Raw genomic sequence first — 17,870 nt, forward strand, 5'->3', positions numbered from 1 at the left:
AAAGTTATGAACAGAATGGGTGACAAAGGGCAGCCTTGGCGGAGTCCATCCCTCACTGGAAACGTGTCAGACTTACTGCCGGCAATACGGACCAAGCTCTGAAACTGATCATACAAGGAGCGGACAGCCACAATCAGACAGTCCGATACCCCATACTCTCTGAGCACTCCCCACAGGACTTCCCGAGGGACACGGTCGAATGCCTTCTCCAAGTCCACAAAACACATGTAGACTGGTTGGGCAAACTCCCATGCACCCTCAAGGACCCTGCCCAGAGTATAGAGCTGGTCCACAGTTCCACGAGCAGGACGAAAACCACACTGTTCCTCCTGAATCCGAGGTTCGACTATCCGGCGTAGCCTCCTCTCCAGTACACCTGAATAGACCTTACCGGGAAGGCTACGAAAATATTCTTTAAATTAAACTTTCATTGATCACCTCTTTTAGCGCGTAATTTAATCATTTTTACAACATTTTCAACCCCAGTCGCAGCTCACTTCTCCTGCAGTAGCCCAACTTGACCACAGGAGGGCAGTGTTTTTATGTGTTTCAGATGAGTTTTAAAACACGGGACAAATGGATACGAAAATATTCTTTAAATTGAACTTTATTTTTACATCCATTTTTGACATCAGTGTTCCTTCATTTCGGTCCAACATTACATCCAAACACCATTATGTGATTCTCACACTCGTATCCAAATACGATCATTATTTGCATAAATGCCACAGCACCGACACATAAATCCCCTCCGCTGTGTGCTTCACCTAATGGTGTCACTTAGTCAAATGTAAACAAAGGTGATCATTAAATAGAAAAATCGGCATAAACAAACATCTTCCAAAGATTACTGGACTTCGTCGTCGTCGTCGTCGTCGTCATTTTCACAGATGATGGCTCCCGTCTGCAACAAAAGAAGTCCATGATGTAAAAACACAAACAATAAAGAGGCTTTATTAAGAGTGTGTGTGTGTGTGTGTGTGTGTGTGTGTGTGTGTGTGTGTGTGTGTGTGTGTGACGTACATAACCGCCGTGCTGCTTAGCCCAGGGGGAGAAGTGATTCTGCAGATAGGTGGCGCCGTATCCCATCAGGCGGTTCATGGCCAGTGTGTCAGCAGCAGACAGGCGACTTGTGACCTACACACAACAACATGATGCAAACATTCTCCACATCAGTGCTAGTCAACTGGCGGCCCCTGAGTTAAGTTCTAAACTACCGTATTTTACGGACCATAGGGCGCACCGGATTATAAGGCGCATTAAAAGGAGTCTTTTTTTCTTCTTCTAAATGTAAAAGACTTCCTTGTGGTCTACATAACATGTGATGGTGGTTCTTTGCTCAAAATGTTGCATAGATGATGTTTTACACATCATCTTCAAGTCACTTCAGGATGCGCCGTTTTGTGGGCGGTCTTATTTACGTGCCTCCACTTCGACAGCGTCTTTTCTCCGTCAGACTTTACTTCAATCAATAATGGAGCAGCATCTCCTCATCCGTGGCTCACTAGTGCAACAACAACGCCCGAAATGTGTCCCGTCAAACGCCGTCCCTCAACCGGAACTCTCTAATAAGTAAAATTCCTTGGGTGAATAATGTAAACTCACTACACCGGTATGTTTTAGTGCTTTCATGGTGAGTTCACTGACAGATATAAGTAAGAACTTTACACTACTTTATATTAGAACTTGCAACAATGGAGGATGAATGTCACATAACAAAAAGATAGAGAAAAAATAAACTTATCGACTACGGTGTTATAAAAGGCGGACGGCCCCAATTTTTCAGGACTTATGCAGATCCCAAATACAGATCAGCAGGTACCAGAAGGTAAGAAAAGTTGCTTTTGCATAATATTGCGAAACAAAACAACAGATAATGTCTTACCTTATACACACACCATAATAATACTCCTATGTTGAAGCACAGTACAATCCATCAAGCGGTGTGGCTTCATAGCTTACCAAAGTTGTACTAAAACATTCTGATAAGATTTTTGAGCGCCATGTGTAATGTTCTATATTTTCAATGGAACATATAAGATGCTGGTGTTGTTTACTTGAGTCATATTGCAGTCTCCACGTATCTCGTATGTGTGACTGCCATCATATTGCAGTCTGCACGTATCTCTTATGTGTGACTGCCATCATAGTGCAGTCTACACGTATCTCTTATGTGTGACTGCCATCATATTGCAGTCTACACGTATCTCTTATGTGTGACTGCCATCATATTGCAGTCTACATGTATCTCTTATGTGTGACTGCCATCATATTGCAGTCTACACATATCTCTTATGTGTGACTGCCATCATATTGCAGTCCACACGTATCTCTTATGTGTGACTGCCATCATATTGCAGTCTACATGTATCTCTTATGTGTGACTGCCATCATATTGCAGTCTACACATATCTCTTATGTGTGACTGCCATCATATTGCAGTCTACACGTATCTCTTATGTGTGACTGCCATCATATTGCAGTCTACACGTATCTCTTATGTGTGACTGCCATCATATTGCAGTCTACACGTATCTCTTATGTGTGACTGCCATCATAGTGCAGTCTACACGTATCTCTTATGTGTGACTGCCATCATATTGCTTTCTACGAGTATCTCTTGTGTGACTGCCATCATATTACAGTCTACACATATCTCTTACGTGTGACTGCCATCATATTGCAGTCTACACGTATCTCTTATGTGTGACTGCCATCATATTGCAGTCTACATGTGTCTCTTATGTGAGACTGCCATCATATTGCCATCTACACGTATCTCTTATGTGTGACTGCCATCATATTGCAGTCTGTGTGACTGCCATCATATTGCAGTCTACACGTATCTCTTATGTGTGACTGCCATCATATTGCAGTCTACACGTATCTCTTATGTGTGACTGCCATCATATTGCAGTCTACACGTATCTCTTATGTGTGACTGCCATCATATTGCAGTCTGTGTGACTGCCATCATATTGCAGTCTACACGTATCTCTTATGTGTGACTGCCATCATATTGCAGTCTACACGTATCTCTTATGTGTGACTGCCATCATATTGCAGTCTGTGACTGCCATCATATTGCAGTCTACACATATCTCTTATGTGTGACTGCCATCATATTGCAGTCTACACGTATCTCTTATGTGTGACTGCCATCATAGTGCAGTCTACACGTATCTCTTATGTGTGACTGCCATCATATTGCAGTCTGTGTGACTGCCATCATATTGCAGTCTACACGCAGTCTGTGTGACTGCCATCATATTGCAGTCTACACGTATCTCTTATGTGTGACTGCCATCATATTGCAGTCTACACGTATCTCTTATGTGTGACTGCCATCATATTGCCGTCTACACGTATCTCTTATGTGTGACTGCCATCATATTGCAGTCTGTGTGACTGCCATCATATTGCAGTCTACACGTATCTCTTATGTGTGACTGCCATCATATTGCAGTCTACACGTATCTCTTATGTGTGACTGCCATCATAGTGCAGTCTACACGTATCTCTTATGTGTGACTGCCATCATAGTGCAGTCTACACGTATCTCTTGTGTGATTGCCATCATATTGTTGTCTACACATATCTCTTATGTGTGACTGCCATCATATTGCAGTCTACACGTATCTCTTATGTGTGACTGCCATCATAGTGCAGTCTATACTGCAGTACTATAAGGTGTATTTTTCGCCTTATAGTCTGAAAAATACGGTAGTTGAATAATCCTGCTCTAGGGATTTAAACAAAAAACAAGTTTTTCATTCTTCTCACTTCACAGGCGACGGCTATCTGAGTTTGAGGTGATGTTTGAGGACCGGGAGCTTCAGGGTCCGGGTTGAAGAGGCCCATCCTGATCAGGACCGTCTGCATCAACCTCTCAAAGAAGGTGTAGTTCCACAGCTGCGTGTTCCTTAAAGCTTCTCTCAGCTCCTGTGGAACACGTTAGTTCACGTTGGACACCAGCTGGGGACTAGAGTGTGGACTTTGTCACTCACCTTGGCCACCTGTTGGTTGTAGTGGTCTCCACACTCCCTTAGCAGGAGGCCAATCAGCTTCTCCACGTTGGCGTCCTCTGGACACAACACGACACGCCCACGTCAACCAATCAATGTTTACTTATATAGCCCTAAATCACAAGTGTCTCAAAGGGCTGCACAAGCCACAACCACATCCTCGGTTCAGAGCCCACATCAGGGCAAGGAAAAACTCACAACCCCAATGGGACGTCGATGTGAATGACTATGAGAAACCTTGGAGAGGACCGCATATGTGGGTAACCCCCCCCTTTCTAGGGGAGACTGAATGCAATGGATGTCGAATGGGTCTGACATAATAGTGAGAGTCCAGTCCATAGTGGATCTAACATAATAGTGAGAGTCCAGTCCATAGTGGATCTAACATAATAGTGAGAGAGTCCAGTCCATAGTGGATCTATCATAATAGTGAGAGTCCAGTCCATAGTGGATCTAACATAATAGTGAGAGTCCAGTCCATAGTGGATCTAACATAATAGTGTGAGAGTCCAGTCCATAGTGGATCCATCATAATAGTGAGAGTCCAGTCCATAGTGGATCTAACATAATAGTGAGAGTCCAGTCCATAGTGGATCCAACATAATAGTGAGAGTCCAGTCCATAGTGGATCTAACATAATAGTGTGAGAGTCCAGTCCATAGTGGATCTAACATAATAGTGAGAGTCCAGTCCATAGTGGATCTAACATAATAGTGAGAGTCCAGTCCATAGTGGATCTAACATAATAGTGTGAGAGTCCAGTCCATAGTGGATCTAACATAATAGTGATAGTCCAGTCCATAGTGGATCTAACATAATAGTGATAGTCCAGTCCATAGTGGATCTAACATAATAGTGATAGTCCAGTCCATAGTGGATCTAACATAATAGTGTGAGAGTCCAGTCCATAGTGGATCTAACATAATAGTGATAGTCCAGTCCATAGTGGATCTAACATAAGAGTCCAGTCCATAGTGGGGCCAGCAGGAGATCATATTGAGCAGAGTCAGGTCAGCAGCACAGAGATGTCCCCAACCGATGCACAGGCGAGCGGTCCACCCCGGGTCCCGACTCTGGACAGCCAGTACTTCATCCATGGCCACTGGACCTGTGCCCCCCCTTCCAAATCAGCTCCCACCATACCTCCTCACCACTCACCGTTGGGCGAGTCCGGCTCCACCTCGGGCGGGACGAAGGGAATGTCGTCTGCGATGTCCGTCAGCCTGCTCGCTACTATCTCTATCTCGTCCACTTCCTCGTGGTCACCTGAGGTGCAACCATTGAAAAGTATAAATATAGATGTCGCCACCACCTACAGGGGGCGCCACAATGCAGTTTGGTCATGTGATAAGATGAGACAGTAAAACCTGCACAGAAGTTGATCACATGTGGTCTGTCAGGGTCTCCATGAGTTCTGTCCGTCTCTGGTTTGATGCATCTCAAAATGCTTCTCAGACGTTTCCATCGCCTCTTCTTCTTCTTCTTGGCCGGCGTCTTCTCGTCCTCGCTCTTGGGCAAGGTGGCGTCGGCCGGGTCCGAGCCCTCCATTGACGACTCGCTGGGCTTTTCCCCCCGCCGCCTCTGGGCGTACACCATCATGAGGCGGAACTCCACGGCGTTCTGCAGGTTCGCCACGTCTGAGGTGGCTTCTTGGCCGTCGCCGTCGGCGAAGGGGTCGTGGATTTCTATGTGTCCGTTTGCCATGTTGGCCTCCTGGGGAGGAGACGCTGACGTAAAGAACCAGTGTGAAGAATAAAAGTGGAAATATTCCTTTGGCTAATACGACTAATGCTGCTTTTATCCTCTTTTTGTTGACTTACACTGTACTAAATGCTGCTTTTATCCTCTTTTTGTTGACTTACACTGTACTCAATACTGCTTTTATCCTCTTTTTGTTGACTTACACTGTACTAAATGCTGCTTTTACCCTTTTTGTTGACTTACACTGTACTAAATGCTGCTTTTATCCTCTTTTTGTTGACTTACACTGTACTAAATGCTGCTTTTACCCTTTTTGTTGACTTACACTGTACTAAATACTGCTTTTATCCTCTTTTTGTTGACTTACACTGTACTTAATGCTGCTTTTACCTTTTTTGTTGACTTACACTGTACTTAATGCTGCTTTTACCCTTTTTGTTGACTTACACTGTACTAAATACTGCTTTTATCCTCTTTTTGTTGACTTACACTGTGCTAAATGCTGCTTTTATCGTGTTTTTGTTGACTTACACTGTACTAAATGCTGCTTTTATCGTGTTTTTATTGACTTACACTGACAAATGCTGCTTTTATCCTCTTTTTGTTGACTTACACTGTACTAAATATTGCTTTTATCCTCTTTTTGTTGACTTACACTGTACTAAATGCTGCTTTTACCCTTTTTGTTGACTTACACTGTACTAAATACTGCTTTTATCCTCTTTTTGTTGACTTACACTGTACTTAATGCTGCTTTTACCTTTTTTGTTGACTTACACTGTACTTAATGCTGCTTTTACCCTTTTTGTTGACTTACACTGTACTAAATACTGCTTTTATCCTCTTTTTGTTGACTTACACTGTGCTAAATGCTGCTTTTATCGTGTTTTTGTTGACTTACACTGTACTAAATGCTGCTTTTATCGTGTTTTTATTGACTTACACTGACAAATGCTGCTTTTATCCTCTTTTTGTTGACTTACACTGTACTAAATACTGCTTTTATCCTCTTTTTGTTGACTTACACTGTACTCAATACTGCTTTTATCCTCTTTTTGCACTGTACTAAATACTGCTTTTATCCTCTTTTTGTTGACTTACACTGTACTAAATACTGCTTTTATCGTGTTTTTGTTGACTTACACTGTACTAAATGCTGCTTTTATCCTCTTTTTGTTGACTTACACTGTACTAAATACTGCTTTTATCCTCTTTTTGTTGACTTACACTGTACTAAATGCTGCTTTTATCCTCTTTTTGTTGACTTACACTGTACTAAATGCTGCTTTTATCGTGTTTTTGTTGACTTACACTGACAAATACTGCTTTTATCCTCTTTTTGTTGACTTACACTGTACTAAATACTGCTTTTATCCTGTTTTTGTTGACTTACACTGTACTAAATACTGCTTTTATCCTTTTTGTTCACTTACACTGTACTCAATACTGCTTTTATCCTCTTTTTGTTGACTTACACTGTACTAAATACTGCTTGTATCCTCTTTTTGTTGACTTACACTGTACTAAATACTGCTTTTATCCTCTTTTTGTTGACTTACACTGTACTAAATGCTGCTTTTATCGTGTTTTTGTTGACTTAAACGGACAAATACTGCTTTTATCCTCTTTTTGTTGACTTACACTGTACTAAATACTGCTTGTATCCTTTTTGTTGACTTACACTGTACTAAATGCTGCTTTTATCGTGTTTTTGTTGACTTACACTGTGCTAAATGCTGCTTTTATCGTGTTTTTGTTGACTTACACTGTGCTAAATGCTGCTTTTATCGTGTTTTTGTTGACTTACTTTTAATGCCATGATTTTAATAGTCCGGCCGCGTGTGCACAGATATTCCTCCATGTGGCCCCTGAGTTAAAATGACTTTGACACCCCTGGTTTAATACATCACAAGATTTTCTGTTAAAATAAAGTCAATGATGACATTTTTGTTGGCCCCTTTAGTTGGAAAAGTGTCGAAAAGTATTGAAATACATTTTGGTACACGGTACTATTTATAGTGCTGGTTTCTGTTTCCATGTCCCCCTCATTATGTGATTTGTCTCCCCCTAGTGGTGGTTGAAGGACTATCCGCAATAGAGTCAAATGACTTTAGTCAACTGATCTTTGGACTTCTCCAACCTCGAAAAGACATTTGTCGGACATTAAACCATAAAACAAGCAATGATAGACCAATCACAAACGTAATTTAATCGATTTTAAAATGAATAAAGACAAAATTAGCACAATTCAGTTAAAAGCGGCAAAACTAGGTGGTAACTTTGAACTGAATATTGAATTAACTGCGACATTTTAGGTATACATAGTTACTCTTCTCGTCGACATTTTAGTAATAAATGCTTACTTTCGTCGCGACGCGCACTTAAAAGAAAGTAGGATAAAAAAATTAAAAAAACATTAGCATATTAATTCATTCGAAACTTGACCAACAGCTAAGACACAAACTGTCAGATTCGAGTATTTTCCGGTATATGTTGTTCAAACTGGTGGGTATAAAAAAAGATAGACAAATGATTACTTACAGAGAGAAGACTTTAAAAGGCAAACAAGTCCCAACAAGTCCTCCTTAAAGACTTTACTATTACTTCCTTTTGGAGCTGCCTCGTCACGTAAAGCTTTTACGTGGCTGCGTCACGATGACGTCATGACGTAGGACACACGTGCTCCTGCGCTTGACAACAACAAGCCCACTTTTTTAATGAATACATTTGATTTGACTCACAATTAAAACATTGAAGTCGACTTTTGGTGAATAAAGTTTCAACTTTATTTAACCTATTTTCATGGGCTTTCCTTTTTGGAATAATAAGTTCCTGTTATACGCTGTTATACAGTATATGCCGTGAGCTCTTATTTTGAAGGCGCTAAGAGCGGAAAAGATGACACTGTAGTGGAGCGGAGGTTTTTTTTTTTTTGAAAGAAAGTAAATAAAGTGGTCCTCGTGTAAAATTGGAGCCTCCGTGTTTGTTATTTTGTAGTTTCATACAGTATAGGCGACATATATAAACCCTCGCTTTAATTACAACGTGTCATCTCTTCCGCTCTTAGCGCCTTCAAAATAAGAGCTCACGGCATATACTGTATAACAGCGTATAACAGGAATTTAACATCACAAAGAGGAAAGCCCATAAAAATAGGTTACATTTATTTCGAATAATCCAAAATAAAAAACCTCCTTTCTTGACTGCGGTGATTACTCTTAGGGAAACCACAGCTGTGATTCATGCAGGTGTGTATGCTCATAAAGATAAACATACACGACTAATAAAACACTCCAAAAAGAACCTCGTTTGTATCTTTTATTCAAATCTAAACTGTTAATTGTGAAAAGTACAAACCCCGTTTCCATATGAGTTGGGAAATTGTGTTAGCCAATCTGGCGCCCTAGGCAAGATTTTAGGTGGCGCCCCCCCCCACATCGGCAGTGAAGTGTATATACTCACAAGAATCCGAATAGCTTTGTCTTTGACCTTTTTTTTTTACTTACAACTATACCTAATATATAAAGGGGTGGAAAAGTGACGATTACCTGCAGGGCAAACATTAGCTAACCAGAAGGCAATAACAATGTAAACAAAAAACACCTGCTTAAAAGATCTAATACAAACATTTATATGCACGTACAACACTTAGAACTTTTAGCATATCAGTATGTGGAATTAAATTATGGAATGGATTAAGTAAAGAAGTTAAAAATTGTACTGATATGATCCAGTTTAAGAGGTTGTTCAAAATAATAGTGCTTACAGAGTACAAAAAAGAAGAATTATGAGAAATACTTTCAACCTTATTGAAAATAAGATATTCTTCATCTCAGAATGTTAATAATGACTGAATTAATTAATTAATTACATATTACAAAACTGTTGTATACTAATTCATAGATGTTATTTTATTATATAAAAAGGTCAGTAAATTATTCTATATATTTGTAAACGCTTTGAAGTGGGAAAGGGGTAGGATTAAATAAGCTTTGCTTCTTCCTACTCCTTTTCGGGCATGATGTAAAATGAAATGATATGAAATTGTGTGATGTATTATGATGTAAGTGTGTTCATGTTCGAAATAAACTAAAGAAAGAAAGAAATGTCCCTGAGGAATGTAAGGTGGGAGTACTGTAATTACCTAACGTTACATTATTATTTTCCATAACAATTTAGCCCCCTCCACAATATTAACCCGACGTTAAAACAGAACTAGCTATTTATTGATTAGCAATTGCCGAATCATGTAACATTAGCTTAATGCTAAAAAGCCAGGTTACTATCACATTCTGTAACAGACAAATAATTTAATGTAGGCTAACGTTACCTACCTGCTACCTCTGTCTTTTCTCGTTTCTCCTCCTCTTCTTTTCTCTTTTTTCTTCCCTGGGCACCTGACAGTTTTGGCATCTTGTGTTGATTTTTTGATGTGGTGACGTCCAAAAAGAGTCATGATACGGGAAGGGAGGGGGCGCACCGTGTGGGGGGAGGACAAATAATATTTCTATTAAATAGGCTTTACTTTGCATTTTAATAACGTGGGATTATTTTTTGTATTTAGAAATAATAGTACCAACTTTTTTTTTTTTCTCCAACATTTGTGGCACTGGCGTGGCGCCCCCTGACGGACGGCGCCCTTAGCATTTGCCTATACGGCCTATGCCACGGGCCGGCCCTGGATGTAAATATAAATGGAATACAATGATTTGCAAATCATTTTCAACCCATATTCAGTTGAATATGCTACAAAGACAACATATTTGATGTTCAAACTCATAAACATTTTTTTTCCTGCAAATAATCATTAACTTTAGAATTTGATGCCAGCAACACGTGACAAAGAAGTTGGGAAAGGTGGCAATAAATACTGATAAAGTTGAGGAATGCTCATCAAACACTTATTTGGAACATCCCACAGGTGTGCAGGCTAATTGGGAACAGGTGGGTGCCATGATTGGGTATAAAAACAGCTTCCCAAAAAATGCTCAGTCTTTCACAAGAAAGGATGGGGCGAGGTACACCCCTTTGTCCACAACTGCGTGAGCAAATAGTCAAACAGTTTAAGAACAACGTTTCTCAAAGTGCAATTGCAAGAAATTTAGGGATTTCAACATCTACGGTCCATAATATCATCAAAAGGTTCAGAGAATCTGGAGAAATCACTCCACGTAAGCGGCATGGCCGGAAACCAACATTGAATGACCGTGACCTTCAATCCCTCAGACGGCACTGTATCAAAAACCGACATCAATCTCTAAAGCAGGGGTGCTCATTACGTCGATCGCGAGCTACCGGTCGATCGTGGAGGGTGTGTCAGTCGATCACCAGCCAGGCATTAAAAAAATAGTCCTAAAAATGAGCGATCATAAATCTTCACTATGACGTCACTTTCGTCACTTGATTGACATTCACGGCACCCGAGGGTCTTCTGAGATGACGCTGGCTGCTGCCAGCTCATTAAAATTACCGACTGGAAGGCGAGAAACACTTTATTTCAACACTCTGGCGCCGTACCTGTCGTCAAAACTCCAAAGACCGACTGCACAGTTGCGCTAACAAAATAAGAGTCTCAGAAAGCCAGCGCAAACAAGCTAGCAAGCTACGGAGTTTGCCGACAATTTATTTTTTGTAAAGTGTATACAGAGGAGTACGGAAGCTGGACAAATAAGATGCCAAAAACCAACCACTTTCATGTGGTATTGGACAGAAAGGAGGACTTTTTTTCTCCTCCATTCGAAAATGCGGACATTATCATCACCACTGTCTGATTCCAATCAATGCAAGTCATCAGAATCAGGTAATACACCAACTTATATTCTTGTCTTCATGAAAGAAAGGAATCTATATGTGTTAAACATGCTTGTATTATCTTTAAACATCTTTAACTTATTAACAATATTAACTATATGTGTTAAACATGCTTGTATTATCATTAAACACTTTTAACTTGTTAACAATATTAACTATATGTGTTAAACATGCTTGCATTATCTTTAAACATCCTTAACATGTTAACAATATTAACTATATGTATTAAACATACTTTTATTATCATTAAACACCTTTAACTTATTAACAACATTAACAATATGTTAAACATGCTTGTATTATCATTAAACACCTTTAACTTGTTAACAATACCATATATTTCATAAATAAGTAAATATAAATTATATATATGAATGAGGTAGATCCCCACGACTTGATCAATTGAAAAGTAGCTCGCCTGCAGAAAAAGTGTGAGCACCCCTGCTCTAAAGGATATCACCACATGGGCTCAGGAACACTTCAGAAAACCACTGTCACTAAATACAGTTGGTCGCTACATCTGTAAGTGCAAGTTAAAGCTCTACTATGCAAAGCGAAAGCCATTTATCAACAACATCCAGAAACGCCGCCGGTTTCTCTGGGCCCGAGATCATCTAAGATGGACTCATGCAAAGTGGAAAAGTGTTCTGTGGTCTGACGAGTCCACATTTCAAATTGTTTTTGGAAATATTCGACATTGTGTCATCTGGACCAAAGGGGAAGCAAACCATCCAGACTGTTATCGACACAAAGTTCAAAAGCCAGCATCTGTGAAGGTATGGGTTGCATTAGTGGCCAAGGCATGGGTAACTTACACATCTGTGAAGGCACCATTAATGCTGAAAGGTACATACAGGTTTTGGAACAACATATGCTGCCATCTAAGCGCCGTCTTTTTCATGGACGCTCCTGCTTATTTCAGCAAGACAATGCCAAGCCACATTCAGCACGTGGCTTTCCTGCCCCGCCTGCAGTCCAGACCTGTCTCCCATCGAAAATGTGTGGCGCATTGTGAAGCGTAAAATACGACAGTGGAGACCCCGGACTGTTGAACTACTGAAGCTCTACATAAAACAAGAATGGGAAATAATTCCACTTTCAAAGCTTCAACAATTAGTTTCCTCAGTTCCCAATCGTTTATTGAGTGTTGTTAAAAGAAAAGGTGATGGAACACAGTGGTGAACATGCCCTTTCCCAACTACTTTGGCACGTGTTGCAGCCATGAAATTCTAAAGTTAATTATTATTTGCACAAAAAAACCAAAGTTTATGAGTTTGAACATTAAATATGTTGTCTTTGTAGCATATTCAACTGAATATGGGTTGAAATGGATTTGCAAATCATTGTATTCCGTTTATATTTACATCTAACACAATTTCCCAACTCATATGGAAACGGGGTTTGTATGATTCGTTCCTGGAACAGGAAGCTGAATTATGAAGAACTGATAAATAAATGTGTTGTGGTTGCAAAAAAAGAGGAACTATTCGTTCAACCAAAGAAAAACACCAGAGGCCAGCATCAAAACTTCTTTTTACATTTTAAGAAAAATAAAAACAAAACACTTCAGCAGAAAGATTAAAAAAAACTAAAACTAACCTGGCAGGAAAACCAGGCATAAAACATTCCAAACAATAATTTAATAGTCAAAACAATCATCATCATAATAACAATGCATGTTTATGCAAATACTGTAGTGGAAAGTAATCAATGCCAAGGAGGTAAGAAAATGTCATGCAGAAACCAACACTACTGAGATAAAAGTGATAAAAACAAAAAAAGTGTTGATCAAAACAGGCCCCGCCCACAAGTCCTCCCTGTACATGTGACAGCAACAAAAATAAAAGATCTGAGAAATGAAACCGAAAGTACACTGCAAAGTTCAAACAGGAAACTGTACAAATATGTTCCTTTTCAACATGTTATTAACACTTTCCAAAACTGCTTAATTGAACAAAGTCCAAACAAACAAGGATTAATTACTGCGTGTGACTTAACTAACATAAATGTCCTTGGCCTTGATGTGAAAATGGCGTGGAGCGACATGGAAAGAAAAGGGAGGCTGACGCTTCTGTGTTCTGCAGTCCAAGGACGGAGAGGATGGAGACAAACAAAACCATCTTGAACCCGACCGGCACTGAAGCACTTTTAGCAAGTACTTCCATGCTCCGCGCTCCACTCGCTTCAAAACATTCATGTCATGTAAACGACTAGAAGATAAATGCATCTCTTCATATTGTATGGAATATGGCTCAGAGTTTTGTCACGCACACACATTCTTGTATTTCTTACCTTCTTGAGACCTCTGAAAAAAAGCCTCCCTCTTTTAGACCACCCTTTCTAGATATATAAAGATGTGTATTTACAACATTAATAATATATACATACTATGCAAATATAAAAAAGGTAAGCTTTTAGTACATTTTCTAGAATTTTTTTTGGTTTTTAATCATTATTTACTTCCAAGTTATGACAGTATATCCCTATATACATATTTATTTATTTTTTATTAATTGTGGCCAAAAGGGGGCACATTTACATTTCTTACACACACGTATTGCATATGTTGGCCATAGGGGGAGCACTTTAAATTTTTACACACACTTGTTATTTCATATGTTGACCAGAGGGCCTCCATGGAAATGCCGCCCCGCTACCTCAAAGAACTGCTCACCCCCAAATCCTCCACACGACACCTCCGCTCCGGACAGGCTAACCTCCTCCAACCTCCGAGGACAAAGCTACAAACTATGGGAGACCGGGCTTTCTGCTCCGCCGCTCCCAGTCTGTGGAACGCTCTCCCTGACCACCTGAGGGCACCACAGACTGTGAATGCTTTTAAAAAAGGCTTAAAAACCCTTCTTTATAAAAAAAAACTTTTTTGTTTTTGTTTTTTTAGATACATGCATACTAGGTCTAGCTATTAGGCTGTTCTAGTTTTTATTTTTATTATCTTTTTATTTATTTATTTCAATACACTGTAGCACTTTGAGGTTGTTTGCTCAATGTAAAATGCTTCTTACAAATAAAATCTATTATTATTATTACTCAAGTAAAATAAAAACTAATACAATTTTATTTTATATACTTTTATGTGTGGGGTCCCTTTCAGACCCAAAGAGTAGTAAGTGTGTATAGTCAATGTAAAAAAAAATTGCGCCAGGGTTGAAGTGACCAATATATACATTTTTTTTTTTAATTAATTGTGGCCAAAAGGGAAACATTTCAATTCCTTACACACACGTATTACATATGTTGGCCAGAGGGGGAGCACTTCAAATTTTTACACACACTTGTTATTTCATATGTTGACCAGAGGGGGAGCACTTCAAATTTTTACACACACTTGTTATTTCATACGTTGACCAGAGGGGCAGCACTTTTAAAAGCGACGCACAGTCAATTTGAAAAATCCCTCCTTTTTTGGACCACCCTCATTTTGATAGATGTCACCAGCAGGGGTGAAAATTTCGATTGATTGATTGAAACTTTTATTAGTAGATTGCACAGTACAGTACTGTGGAGGGGGGGGGGGCGTGGCCTGCGGGCCTGCCGCGGAGCGGGGTGTGTAAGGACCGGCCTCGACGCCAGCGGCAGGTGAGTAGATTGCCCAGCTGGGGCTGGTTATCTAATCACCTGTCGCCATTATTAGCAGCAGCCGGACCGAGACACGTGGTTGGAGTTGGGAGTTGCTGGTGAGCAGACGCACAGAGAGAGACACGCCGAACTGGAAAATCAAACATATATTGCTGGAAAGCAAACCACCCCGGGGATTTATGCCAATAAAAGACTTGATTCAAACTGTCTATCGGGCTCCCGAAGATCTGTCGGCGTCAGGAGAACCCACCACGAGAGGGAAACCTCTACAAGTACATATTCCGTACAATTGACCACTAATTGGAAACACCCGAATACGTTTTTCAACTTGTTTAAGTCGAGGTCCACGTTAATCAATTCATGGTATATTTGACATATTTGATAAATGAGACATTGTCTATTAGATGCGATGTTATTGGGACCATGATTTATGTCATCACTTGTTCACACCTCCTCATATGGAAGGTACTTTTCCTTGTTGATGTCTCAAGAAGGGTAGAAATACAAGAACACACACACACACACACACACACACACACACACACACACACACACACACACACACACACACACACACACACACACACACACAGTGTATTAGGAGATGTGTTGGATGGCAGCTGAAGAATGACGTTTCCAGGTATGGTCGTTCCAACATCAGACATAAATTGTGGTCATTTCCTGGCTGATATGATGGATTCTTACTCAAATCTATTTGCTGGCATTTGGATGCAACTTTTTTCCACGACCAATAATTCAAAACTGGACCGCTTTCGTCTGGTGATCAAAGTGTTTTGGAATGGATCAGCAGCCACTTAAGTAGAAACGAAGTACTTGGATGCGTAGCAAAGTTCCAACTCCGATAGAGAAGCTGCGTTTGACCGTAAAAACACGCTTTTTTTCAGTTGACCAACCTCAAAGTCCATCAAATATAATCAAATGTTTATGTGAACTTTACTTTTTTGTAGTTTCTTATGGTGTCAAAACAGTGCCAAACTCTCCACACGTAAAAACCACAATCGGTTTCTCGTCCACACAAGAGGGGCGGGCCTCTGCAACTCCGCTCCTCTCTGATTGGTCACTTAGAAGGCCTATTATCTCTGCTCAGAGCCAATCCGAGGGAATTGTTACCATCGACTGTGTCCCCTCTGAAGATTAGTCTTTCCAGCAGAGCTGGGCAAATATTTTGACTCGAGGGGCCACATTGAGAGAAAAAATGTGTCTGGGGGGGGGCCAATGTGTATGTGTGTATAAATGATGTATACACTTTTAACTGTAAAAATCTGCTGTGTTTGGGTCCCTTTTTTTTGGGAACACTAATACCAAAAGTCACAATGTCCGATAGAGTTCTAAAAACGACCACCTAAAAAAACCCGGAATTTTACAATTTTTTACAGAATGGGACACCCAAAATGTACATGAAAATAATGAAAGTGGGTTTTACAATATTAACTATGAACAATAAAACACTGAATATTAACAACATTTATAATAATAATAATAATAATTAATAGATTTTATTTGTAAAAAGCACTTTACATTGAGTAAACAACCTCAAAGTGCTACAGTGTATAAAAACAAAAACAAACAAAAAAATTAAAAGATAATAAAAAAAATTTAAAAAAAAAAACTAGAACAGCCAAATAGCTAAAACTAGTATGCATATATCTAAAAAAAGGCTTTTTTTTAATTTTTTTTTTAAATAAGGGGTTTTTAAGCCTTTTTTAAAAGCGTTCCACAGACTGGGAGCGTCGGAACATATTTTACTTATCAGACCAGCTCCTCCGTAGCTGTTAAGTTAAAGTTAAAGTTAAAGTTAAAGTACCAATGATTGTCACACACACACTAGGTGTGGTGAAATTTGTCCTCTGCATTTGACCCATCCCCATGTTCACCCCCTGGGAGGTGAGGGGAGCAGTGGGCAGCGGCGGTGCCGCGCCCAGGAATAATTTTTGGTGCTCTTGTACAATCAAGCAAAACACAACAAAAATGTAAAAAACAGCAAAATGTGAATGCAAAGTGTAATAAACACCTACAATATGATATTTTCTCACTTTTATGCAGACATTTGTTGTAAAAATCTGCTTCCGCATCGGTTCCTGACTGAAAACAAACACACACACACACACATGTATATATATATATATATATATATATATATATATATATATATATATATATATATATATATATATATATATATATATATATATATATATATATATATATATGTATGTGTGGAGGGGGGCGTGGCCTGCGGGCCTGCCGCGGAGCGGGGTGTGGAAGGGCCGGCCTCGAAGCACAGCTGGCAGGTGATTGGATTACCCAGTTGGGGTTGATCATCCAATCACCTGCCATGCTTATTAGCAGCAGCCGAGACGAGACGAGTCAGTGGGAGTTGGAGTTTGAGCCAGAAAAGACTGAAAAGTTGACGAAAAGAGTGCTGACCTGGCGCGTGTGCGGACAATAAAAACATTGTTACCCCTGACCCACGGGCTCACGCGAGGATCTTTGTGGTCAGAAGAACCCACAGGAGGGCAACCTCCACAATATGTATGTATATATATATAGATAGATAGTGAATTATATTTATATAGCGCTTTTCTCTAGTGACTCAAAGCGCTTTACATGGTGAAAGCCAATGTCTAAGTTACATATAAAGCAGTGTGGGTGGCACTGGGAGCAGGTGGGTAAAGTGTCTTGCCCAAGGACACAACGGCAGTGACTAGGATGGCA

General features: G+C 39.9%; 1 protein-coding gene across 2 annotated transcripts; it reads right to left on the reverse strand.

The window, feature by feature from the left end:
• Positions 1-589: 589 nt before the first annotated feature.
• LOC133621549 (uncharacterized) lies at positions 590-8,428 on the reverse strand. 2 transcript variants are annotated; one of them, XM_061983640.1, is made up of 7 exons: positions 8,268-8,428; positions 5,393-5,738; positions 5,184-5,291; positions 4,008-4,084; positions 3,784-3,942; positions 1,024-1,137; positions 590-904 (listed from the first exon to the last, which is right to left on the reverse strand). In XM_061983640.1, exons 2-7 carry the CDS (start codon positions 5,727-5,729, stop codon positions 848-850), a joined length of 852 nt encoding a protein of 283 aa, XP_061839624.1. In that variant the 5' UTR covers positions 5,730-5,738; positions 8,268-8,428; the 3' UTR covers positions 590-847. The 2 variants fall into 2 exon arrangements, with proteins under 2 accessions (XP_061839624.1, XP_061839625.1); XM_061983641.1 differs by having other exon boundaries at positions 5,393-5,752; positions 8,268-8,370.
• Between the last annotated feature and the right edge of the window lie 9,442 nt (positions 8,429-17,870).

Source organism: Nerophis lumbriciformis, linkage group LG25 (genome assembly GCF_033978685.3).
Source record: "Nerophis lumbriciformis linkage group LG25, RoL_Nlum_v2.1, whole genome shotgun sequence".
Taxonomy (NCBI): Eukaryota; Metazoa; Chordata; class Actinopteri; order Syngnathiformes; family Syngnathidae; genus Nerophis; species Nerophis lumbriciformis.